General features: G+C 42.4%; 1 protein-coding gene across 1 annotated transcript in view; it reads right to left on the bottom strand.

Annotated features, from left to right (window-relative positions):
- The window catches only part of Ly96 (lymphocyte antigen 96), a 28,833-nt gene extending 20,727 nt beyond the window's left edge, over positions 1 to 8,106 (bottom strand). The window contains 2 exon segments of the mRNA XM_040741408.1: positions 2,438 to 2,595; positions 8,005 to 8,106. Coding sequence (XP_040597342.1) covers positions 2,438 to 2,549 — 112 coding nt within the window. The 5' untranslated portion in view covers positions 2,550 to 2,595; positions 8,005 to 8,106.
- Positions 8,107 to 10,756: the final 2,650 nt, after the last annotated feature.

Below are 10,756 nucleotides of genomic sequence, written 5' to 3' on the forward strand. Positions count from 1 at the left end.
TGAAGGTCATTAAAAATATCTCTCTCAGCCGGGCATTGGTGGCACATGCCTTTAGTCCCAGCACTTGGGAGGCAGAAGCAGTCGCGGATCTCTATGAGTTCGAGGCCAGCCTGATCTACAGATCAAGTTCCAGGACAGCCTCCAAAACAATACAGAGAAACCCTGTCTCAAAAAAACCAAATATATATATATATATATATATATGTGTGTGTGTGTGTGTGTGTGTGTGTGTGTGTGTGTGTGTATGACTGACAGTTGTAGCATCGTTGAATAAGAGGACCTAGGTTTTTCCTCAAGTGCAAGCTCCATGTGTAAAAAGCCAGAAACTAATGGAAAGTCTCCAGTACCTGCAAAAACACAAACTGCACTCACTGGTGTCACTACAAAGATTCAGGACATCCTCTCTTCAGAGTCCCAGACCTCAGCACCATTGGATTAGGAAGCAGCTCCAAACCACCAGCTTTACCGGTATGTTCAGTACCCTAATTCTTCCAGTCTAGCTCTCAAGGACTGACTTCCAGGCTGTGCATCTTGGAGCTCTGATAGTCTGGCACGGTCTAGCTACTCAGCAAAGTAGGGAAGCAGGTGTCTGAGCTGACGGATGCTACTCCCTGGTTCCTCCCTCTGCTCAGCGCGTGCGAAGACAGAAACTCCAAGCTCTCAGTTTTTCCGTTGTAAGAATTGATACAGCCCTCTAGCACCTCCAGTTCTCCAGAGATCCAAAAATAATTAATACCCATCTCACTAGTCCTGGAATTCTGATGAGTGTGGGTGACACTGAAAGGAACAGGCCAAAAAAAAAAAAAAAAAAAAAAAAAGCTCCTTGGCCTAAGTACTACCATTTTGACTTCAGACTCCATTCACCTGTAGCATGAAACACAGTTCAAGTTCCCAAGCCCTAGGGGAGCTGAGAACTTTCCATTGACTGACCAACCTCCTTTCTAAACCATAGAAACAGTCTGTTATGCCCCTTAGCTCTTACTGTGCCTGCTCCCAACAACAGAGAGAACAAATGGACCTGATTGGACGAACTGAAGAGTTCCCATTTTGTGTGGGTTGACAAAGATGGAACACACAAGGAAAGTCCCTAATTCTGACTTCTGATTGGTGAAAATTATAACTGTAACTTGGCAACAAATGCTTGTGATTTTTGTGCTTAAAAACCCCTTTTCTGCCCCTGCTCAGAGTAGCCAGAAGCAAGGCTCCTGAGTCCTTGTCCTGCAGCCCTGATCAATCAGTGACCCACTTATGTGGTGAGTTATTAAAATCTTTGGGACCATAAGTGCTGTCTCTCTCCTTGTGGCACACGGCGGACTGGGTGTAACGATGTAATCTATCTAACTAGGGTAGATGTTGCTAGAATTAGTGGATGCCTGTCCAAAATACATTCAAGTCGGGTAAGGGATGTAACTCAATGTGAAAATGCATGCCAAGCCATGCACAGTTCAGGCCCCAACACATTAAACAAATAAATCCATGAAAAATAAATACATTCAAATGAGTCAGCCAGACTCTTGGGGACAATCTATTCATTTATTTATTTATTCATTGTCATTTGTGACAGGATCTTACTCTCTATCGCAGGCTAGCTTAGAACTCACTTGGTAGATCAGGCTGGCCTCAAAATTGCAACAATCTTCCTTGACCTCACGAATGCTAGAATTAGAAGCATACAACACTATGCCCAGTCCAAGTAGAATTTTTTGTAGGCCTTAAAAGGTTGCCATATAAGCCAGATGCGGTGACATGTACTTTAATCTTAGCACTCCAGAGCCCGAGCTGGAAGAATCTCCATGAATTTTAAGGCTAGTCTAGGCTAGCCCACACTACAGAGTGAGTTCTAGGTCATCTTGGGTGGCAGTGAAACCCTGCTTCAAAAACAACAAACAACATAATGTTCCATTTCCTAATGCTGTCATGACAAATAGATTTGACGTGAGTTTGGCAGAACATACGCATTCAAAAGCCATAGCACCTCTTCAGCAAGCCATGGGGAATTCAAATGTGCCCCGGAGGACCACAGGCTGGAGCGGAAACCCCCACCAGGAAGCAGCTACCGTTCTGCCTTCTCAGGAGGAACCAGTTTGTGTCGGGGCTGGAACTCAAAAGTAAACAGTTCTGCTGGAATTCAGAGCTTGAAACTGTGCTCGGAGTGGAGGGAGCTGACCACGGAAGCAACAGAAACACCCGGAGGTAAACAAAAAGTTTGGAGATCTGTAAGACGGGAGTGAAAGAAAGACCCGTACCCGGAAGTGGTCCGCATTGCTCCGCCCCTACCCCATCTCCGTCCCATCCCATCCCCACCCCCACCCCAGACCTCAGCAGACCCCACAGCGGGAACCGAAGAGACACTTTCGCCTGCCCTCAGCTTCGGGTTCTATGAAAACTTTCTCTGAAAGTAGTTGGCGCCGCAGTTATTTGCTGCGGTGTCACTTACCACAGTAACTGTAGGAAACAGTTGCATCGGAGGAGTTGCAGAGCCACAGTTGCTGCTCAGATTCAGTAAATATGTGAGGAAGCAGTGTAGAAAAAAGAATAAATGGCAGCATAATTTAATATCTCCAACACTTTTCACACTCAAGGAAGATCATCGGACTCGACAGTGAGGAAGAAAGAACAAACTTAGTCACCAGTCATGTGATTACAAAGTTTCCTCTTTTTATTTGCACGTGTGACAGTGTATTAGTTTATATGAGCACCTTCTGCTGCAAGGCAAGAATGACCTAGAATATGCTGTTTCTGAACATTTAATGTAAATTAAAGTAATTGGCACTTTGTTTATCTATTTATCTATCTATTTATTTATTTAATCACTACACTTTAAAACACAGGAAGTTTTCAGTGAGACCAAATGCCCTACAGGATTCCTTTCTTAAAGAAAACTCAGCGGGGCATATTAGCACACACCTTTAAACCCAGAACTTGGGAGGCAGAGGCAGGTGGATCTTGTGAGTTCGGGGCCAGCCTGGTCTACAGAGTGAGTTCCAGGACAGCCAGGGCTACATAGTGAGACCCTGTCTCGGGAAAGAAATAACAATGGGTCTCATTACTTCTCTATGTACAAACCTTCTCTCCTGCAAGTTCATACAATGGTTTCTCCTGGCCTGGAAAGATGCATCTAGCTATGTGAGCTGATTGGTCTCTTGAAAACTATTTCTACCCAAAAACAAACAGGTTCAACCTCAAAATAAAAAGGGATGATACCCCCACCACAAGGATGTCAGCTGCAATTCCCAGCTGGAACCACACCAGTCTTGAGAAGACACTCAGAAGAAAGATGAGCTTGAGGCCGTAGTGTTGAGTTGGGGTGGGTTGGTTTTGGAATTGGTGCTGTGTATGCTAATAAGTGCTCTAAGAGAATCCAATGTCCTCCTCTGATCACTGTGGGAATTGCACTCATGTGTGCAGTTGCCCACACACACAGACACACATATACACATACTTTTTAGGAAATTGTCTGGGCAGTGGTGGTGCACACATTTAATCTCACACTTGAGAGGCAGAGGTAGGCAGATCTCTGTGAAATTAAGGTCATTCTGGTCTACAGAGTGAGTTCCAGGACAGCAAAGGCTACACAGAGAATCTGTCCTGAAGATAGATAGATAGATAGATAGATAGATAGATAGATAGATAGATAGATAGATAGATAGATAGATAATGGGTGCTGGAGACATGTCTCAGCTATAAAGAATATTGCCTCTTGCTGAAGGCCTGGGCTCAATTTCCAGCAACGACATAGAGGCTCACAACCATCTGTAATGTCACTTCCAGGGCAGGGTATCGAATGTCTTCTGCTGGCCTCCATGGGTAGCAGATACACACCAGGCATACAGTCATACATGCACACAAAATACCCATACACATAAAATAAACACACATTTTAAAATATATTACAAAGCTTTCTTAAAGTGCGGAAGATAGAGCTCAACAAGACCCTAGGATCAAACCCTACTATAAATAAATAAATAAATTTGTGGTGGTCTGAATGCAAATGGCTCCACAGACTCATAGGGAGTGGAATTATCGGAGGTGTGGCCTTGTTGGAGGAAGTGTGTCACTGGGGGTGTGCTTTAAGATTTCAAAACTCAAGCCAGGCCAAGTGGCTCAGTCTCTTCCTGCTGCCTTCTGGTAGAACTCTAAGGTACCTCTCCAACACCTTGTCTGCCTGTACACCATCATACTTCATGCCATGATGATAATATAATGGACTAAACCTCTGAAACTATAAGCAAGCCCCAATTAAATGTTTCCTTTATAAGAGTTGCCAAGAAACAAGCTTGTTTCTAACTTAAATTTAAAAAAAAAAAAAGGAAGAGAAAAAAAAAAGAGTTGCCAAGTCATGGTGTCTTTTCACAGAAATAGAAACCTTAACTAAGACATAAGCGACTAAATAAATAAATAAGCAAACCAAACAAGCAAAAGACAAGCGAGAGAGCAAAAGAAAGAAAGGTAGACAGGCAAACAACCTGAATGTCCCTTCAAGGTCTCAAAATACCATTAACAAGGAAGCAGACATTCTTGGAACATGTACAAAATCACCCAGGAGCAGTGCCAACTTGCACAGGGTTTCCAGAACCAAAGATAGGTCCATCAGTTCCCTGGTGCAGCTGTAAAGAACTATAAAGGGCTGGAAAGGTGGCTCAGTGGTTAAGAGCATTTGTTGCTCTTACAGAGGTCTCAGGTTTGGATCTCATCGTCGACAGGGTAGCTTAAAACCATCTCTAGGGCTGGTGAGATGGCTCAGACGTTAAGCGCACTGACTGCTCTTCCAGAGGACCTGAGTTCAATTCCCAGCAACCACATGGTGGCTCACAACCATCTGTAGTGAGATATGGCACCCTCTTCTGGCATGCAGATATGAATGCAGGCAGAATACTGTACACATAATAGATAAATCTTTTTTTAAAAAACTCTAACTCAGTTCTAGTGGATCTGACTCCCTCTTCTGAACTCTGAGGGCACCAGACACTCATACGGTACATATACATACATGCAAGCAAAACATTAATACACAAAGTAAATATTTTTTAAAAATTTAAAGAGCTGGAAACAATGTAGATGCATTTCCCTGTGGTCCCAGAGATCAAATAATGAAGTCAGTTTCACTGAAATGTAGGCATGGCTCAACATATAAAACCCGGCCAACATAATCCATATAAACAAACTGAAAGAAAAAAACCACATGATCATCTCACTAGACGCCTTCAACAAAATTCAACACCCCTTCATTATAAAGGTCTTTTGGAGAGAATAGAGATACAAGGAACATACCTCAACATAATAAAGGCAATATACAGTAACCCAACAGCCAACATCAAAATTAATGGAGAGAAACTCAAAAGCAATCCCACTGAAATCAGGAACAAGACAAGGTTGTCCACTCTCCCCATATCCATTCAACATAGTACTCAAAGTTCTAGCTAGAGCAATAAGACAACAAAAGGAGATCAAGGGGATACAAATTGGACAAGAAGTGTCAAACTCTTGCTATTTGCTGACTATATGATAGCATACATAAGTGACCCCAAAAATTCTACCAGTAAACTCCTACAACTGATAAACACATTCAATAATGTAGCAGGATACAAAATTAACTCAAAAAAATCAGTAGCACTCCTATATACAGATGACAAATGGGCCAAGAAAGAAATCAGAGAAATATCACCCTTTACAATAGCCACAAATAACATAAAATATTTTGGGGTAACTCTAACCAAACAAGTGAAAGACTTTTATGACAAGAACTTCCCAGCATAATTCTTCACAGACCTCAAAAGAACAATACTCAACTTCATATGGAAAAACAAAAACACAGGATAGTTAAAACAACCTGTACAATCGAAAGGATCATCTGGGCCATCACCATCCCTGACTTGAAACTCTCCTATAAAGCTATAGTAATTAAACTGTTTGGTATTAGCATAAAAACAGACAGGTGGACCAATGGAATAAAATCAAAGACCCTGATATCAACCCACACACCTATGAACACCTAATTTTTGACAAAGAAGCTAAAAATATAAATGGAAAAGAGAAAGAAAGTATATTCACCAAATGGTGCTGGTATAACTGGCTGTCAACAAGTAGAAGAATGCAAATCGATCCATATCTATTGCCTTGCACAAAATTCAAGTCAAAATATCAAAAACCTCAATATAAACTCATCTGCACTGAACCTCATAGAAGAGAAAGTGGGAAATACATTTGAACGCATAGGCACAGGAGACCATAGAACACCAGTAGCACAGATACTGAGAGCAACAGTTAATAAATGAGACCTCATGAAACTGAGAAGTTTCTATAAAGCAAAGACCATGGTCAACAAGACAAAACGGCTCCCTACAGAATGGGAAAAAAATATCCACTAATCCCACATCTGACAGAGGGCTGATTTCCAAAATATACAAAAAACTCAAAAAACTAGAAATCCAACTACCCAATAATCCAATTTTAAAAAATGGGATACAGATATAAACAGAATTCTCAAAGAAGAATCTCAAATGGCCGAAATACACTTAAGGAATTGCTCAAAATCCTTAATAACGAGGGAAATGCAAACCAAAACAACACTGAGATACCATCTTACACTGATCAGAATGGCTAAAATAAAAAACACAGATGACAGCTTATGCTGGAGAGGATGTGGCCAAACTTGGACAGCTGCTGTGGAAACCAGCATAGTGATTTCTCAGAAAATTAGGAATCAGCCTACCTCAAGAACCCACAATACCACTTTTGGGCACATACCCAAAGGAGGCACATTCACACCACAAGGACATTTGCTCAACTAGGTTCATAGCAATGTTATTCATAATATTCAGAACTTGTAGACAACCTAGATGCCCCTCAACCAAAGAAATGATAAAGAAAATGTGGTACACTTACATAATAGAATACTACTCATCAGTAAGAAACTATTACATCCTAAAATTTGCCGACAAATGGAGAGAACTAGAAAAAAAAACATCCTGAGTAAGGTAACCCAGACCCAGAAAGACAAATATAGCATGTACTCACTCATAAGTGGATACCAGACATGAAACAAAAGATACCCAGCCTCCAATCCACAACCCCAGAGAAGCTTGAACCCTCTTCCAGAAACAGATGGAAGCAGATGCAGAAATCCACAAGCTTGTGGAGTACAATCAAAGTCAGGGAGAAGTGATAATATGAACAAAGGAGTCAAGACCATGATGGGAAAACTCACAGAATCAGCTGACCCGAGCTAGTGAGAGATCACTGACTCAGGTCTGACAAATGGGGAATCTTCATAAGACCAAACTAGACTCCCTTAATATAGGTGACAGTGGTGCGGCTGGGACAATGTATGAGGCCACTGGCAATGGATTCAAGATTTAACTCTAATGAACAAACTGACTTAGTAGAGCCCATTCTATATGGATACTTTGTCCAGTCTAGAAACAGGGGTTTGAGGGTGAGGGGTGGGGAGATGCCTTGGTCCTGCCTCAACCTTATAATGAGATAGACTTAGTAGACTTCCTAGGGGAGGCCTTACCGTCTCAGAGGAGCAGATGGGATGTGGGGTGGAGAGGAATTGGGGGGGGGGAGCAGGAGGAGAGGAGGGGAACTGGGATTGGAATGTAAAAAAAAATAAATGTAAAAAAATCGCCGAGCGCTGGTGGCACACACCTTTAATCCCAGCACGCAGGAGGCAGAGGGAGGCGGATCTCTGTGAGTTCGAGGCCAGCCTGGTCTACAGAGGGAGTTCCAGGACAGCCTCCAAAACAATACAGAGAAACCCTGTCTTGAAAAAACAAAAATAAAAATAAAAAATGTTAAAAAAATTTAAAAACTAAGTCAGAGAACATATAAGACTGACAAAAGCTGTTCGCTGTGTGTTGGCTTTGTTCTTTTGGCTTTTGGGGTGGCTACCACCCAGCTCCCAAATAATTCACACACGGAGGCTTATTCTTAATCACGAATGCAGGTCTTAGCTTGGCTAGTTTCTAACCAGCTTTTCTTATCTTAAATGAACCTGATTACCTTTTGTCCAGAGGGCTTTTTCCTCTTCTCTTGTCTATCTTTCCTTCACTCTTATTCCATGGCTGCCTGGCTGGCCCCTGATGTCCTCCTCTTCCTGTTCTCCTGATCTTCTTCCTCCTTCCTCCTTCTATTTACTCTCTGCCTGTCAGCCCCGCCTATTCTTGCTCCTGCCTCACTATTGGCCATTCAGCTCTTTATTAGACCCTCAGGTGTTTTAGACACGCAAAGAATCACAGCTTCATGGAGTTAAAGAAATGAAGCATAAACAAAAGTCACACACCTTAAAATAATATTCTACCACAGCAGTGTCCTGACCTGGACACCATAATGAAGACACCTAACACATCGATGGTGACACCCACACCAACCTGTCATCTGACCGCCTGGTGTGGGCCTCAAAGGCCTACAGTAAGAGAACAGCCAATTGTCCCCAGTGCCTTACTCAGACCACCTCAGTCCCCTACTTGACATGGCCCAAATTTGCATCCATCTGTCCATCTGCCACATATCTATGTGGCCCTCCCCTGAAGTTCTGCATCTCGGCTGGACTTTACTGGGCTGGAACTGCTACCTCCAGCAGCTCTCCAGTTCAGTTTAGTATCTTGTCTGGTTTTTTTGTTGTTGTTGTTGTTGTTTGTTTGTTTTTGGTGGTTTTTCGAGACAGGGGTTCTCTGTGGCTTTAGAGGCTGTCTTGGAACTAGCTCTGTAGACCAGGCTGGCCTCGAACTCAACAGAGATCCGCCTGCCTCTGCCTCCCAAGTGCTGGGACTAAAGGCGTGCGCCACCAGCGCCTGGCTTAGTGTCTTCTGTCTTACAGCTGTAACAGTATGGCCATTTGGAACTTCGCCAGCCTCCTTTTAACACTTGTAGACATCCTATAACCTGCATATATTCAAATGGATAGATGTGTTTATTCCATACCTAATATGTGATCTGAGAGTTAATATTAGTCATTAAAATTGATTTTTAAAAAAACTGCCTGTCCATAGCTAGCTACCAAGGAACATTGGGACTACTTGACAAATTACAACCAACAAAGTTATGTGGTTAAATTCTGCTAAAATAAATGCTGATCCTGGTTTCACTCCAAACAACGTCCTTCAGAGGTCTTATCCACTCAGGGCTTCCCTGCCCCCAAACAAAATGTTATTTGAATTATTCTGTTACAAACTAAAAAGACTTTTTTTCACAAGTGACAAAATGACCACATGTATGCGGGACACTTAAAGATATGTACAAGCAGGACAGTGACACACACTGGCATCTCTAATGAACTTGTTTCCTAGTCTTGCATCATCTGAATGTGTTTATATTTTGTTAAACATTTGTATAAATTATAAAACTGGGTATTCCTCCTCTAAAACCCTTCTGCTCCTGTGAGTTCTTTTTCCACTTTTCCTCAATAAATCTACATTCCATTCATTTAAGAAAAGGAAAAACAAAAAGAAACATTAAGTGGGCCTGCTGGTCTGCTGGTGCTTACTTGCGATGCTTGCAATGAGGAGGATGGGCTCAAGTTTGAGTTTGAGGTCAGCCGGGACTATAGTGAGCAGGCCTGCCCATCTCAAAACAACAAAACCTTTGTGAGTATGCCTCTGGCTACATCAGAGGCAGGAGGAAGTTGTTAAGAGTAAAACAAGTTATAAAGAAAAGGAATCCCGGGACTACTGTAAATGTTGGGACTGAGGAAGTGGTTCAGCGGTTAAGACCACTCGATGCTCTTACAGGAGGCCAGGGTTTGGTTCTGAGAACCTAAACCACAGTTCATGTTCTGTAACTCCAGGTCAGGGTGATCCAACTCCTCTTTCTGCTTCTGCAGATAAAATGCTCATACACATAAAACAAAATATAAATTACAGGGGAAAAAAACTTGTTAACTAATGTTACCAGAGTTTATAGGGTCAAAGCCACAGCCTTCCTTGACATTCACGTTAAAAAGCTATGATTGGTCACTTGTCCTCAATACCATCAATTAGTTACAATAGTGAAGTGCTGAGGGAGATTTATGCAACACAGTCAGGAGTGAGAAGATGAAGTTTCAGAAAGAAGGAAAAAACAAGAGCTACTTTTTCTGGAGTTCAGTTGATGCTGGCTGAGAATTCCATCACAATTAACATTTCCTGTTATGGCTGCCAACAGAGACCGTGTTTCTTCCAGAGAGAAGTATTTTTAAATGGTAAAATAACATACCAAGCTTAAGGCATTCTTTTCCAGGATGTTTTCTGGGAATCTCAAGACTATTAACTTTTTTTTCTTTTGGCTTTTCAAGACAGGGTTTCTCTTTGGCTTTGGAGCCTGTCCTGGAACTAGCTCTTGTAGACCAGGCTGTTCTCGAACTCACAGAGATCTGCTTGCCTCTGCCTCCCAAGTGCTGGGATTAAAGGTGTGCACCAGCCCAGCAAGAGACAGGGCTTTTCTCTGTGTTAACAGCTGTCTGTCCTGGAACTCAATGTGTAGACCATGCTGGCCTCAAATTCACAGACATTCACCTACCTCTGCCTCCCAGTGCTGAGATTAAAGGCTTGAACCATCACTGCCCAGATCAACTTTCTAGTTTTAAGACAGGGCCTTACATAGCCCAGACTGATCTCAAACCTACTACATCACCAAGGATGACCCCAAATTTCTGATCTTCCTACCTCCATTTTGGAAGTGCTGGGATTATAGGTGTACACAAGCACACCTACTTATGTGATGAGGGTCAAACCCAGGGCCTCATGTAAAGCAAACACTACACCAACTGCACTGTGTC

The sequence above is a fragment of the Mesocricetus auratus genome, unplaced genomic scaffold (assembly GCF_017639785.1).
Source record: "Mesocricetus auratus isolate SY011 unplaced genomic scaffold, BCM_Maur_2.0 Super-Scaffold_6730, whole genome shotgun sequence".
NCBI classification, from domain to species: domain Eukaryota; kingdom Metazoa; phylum Chordata; class Mammalia; order Rodentia; family Cricetidae; genus Mesocricetus; species Mesocricetus auratus.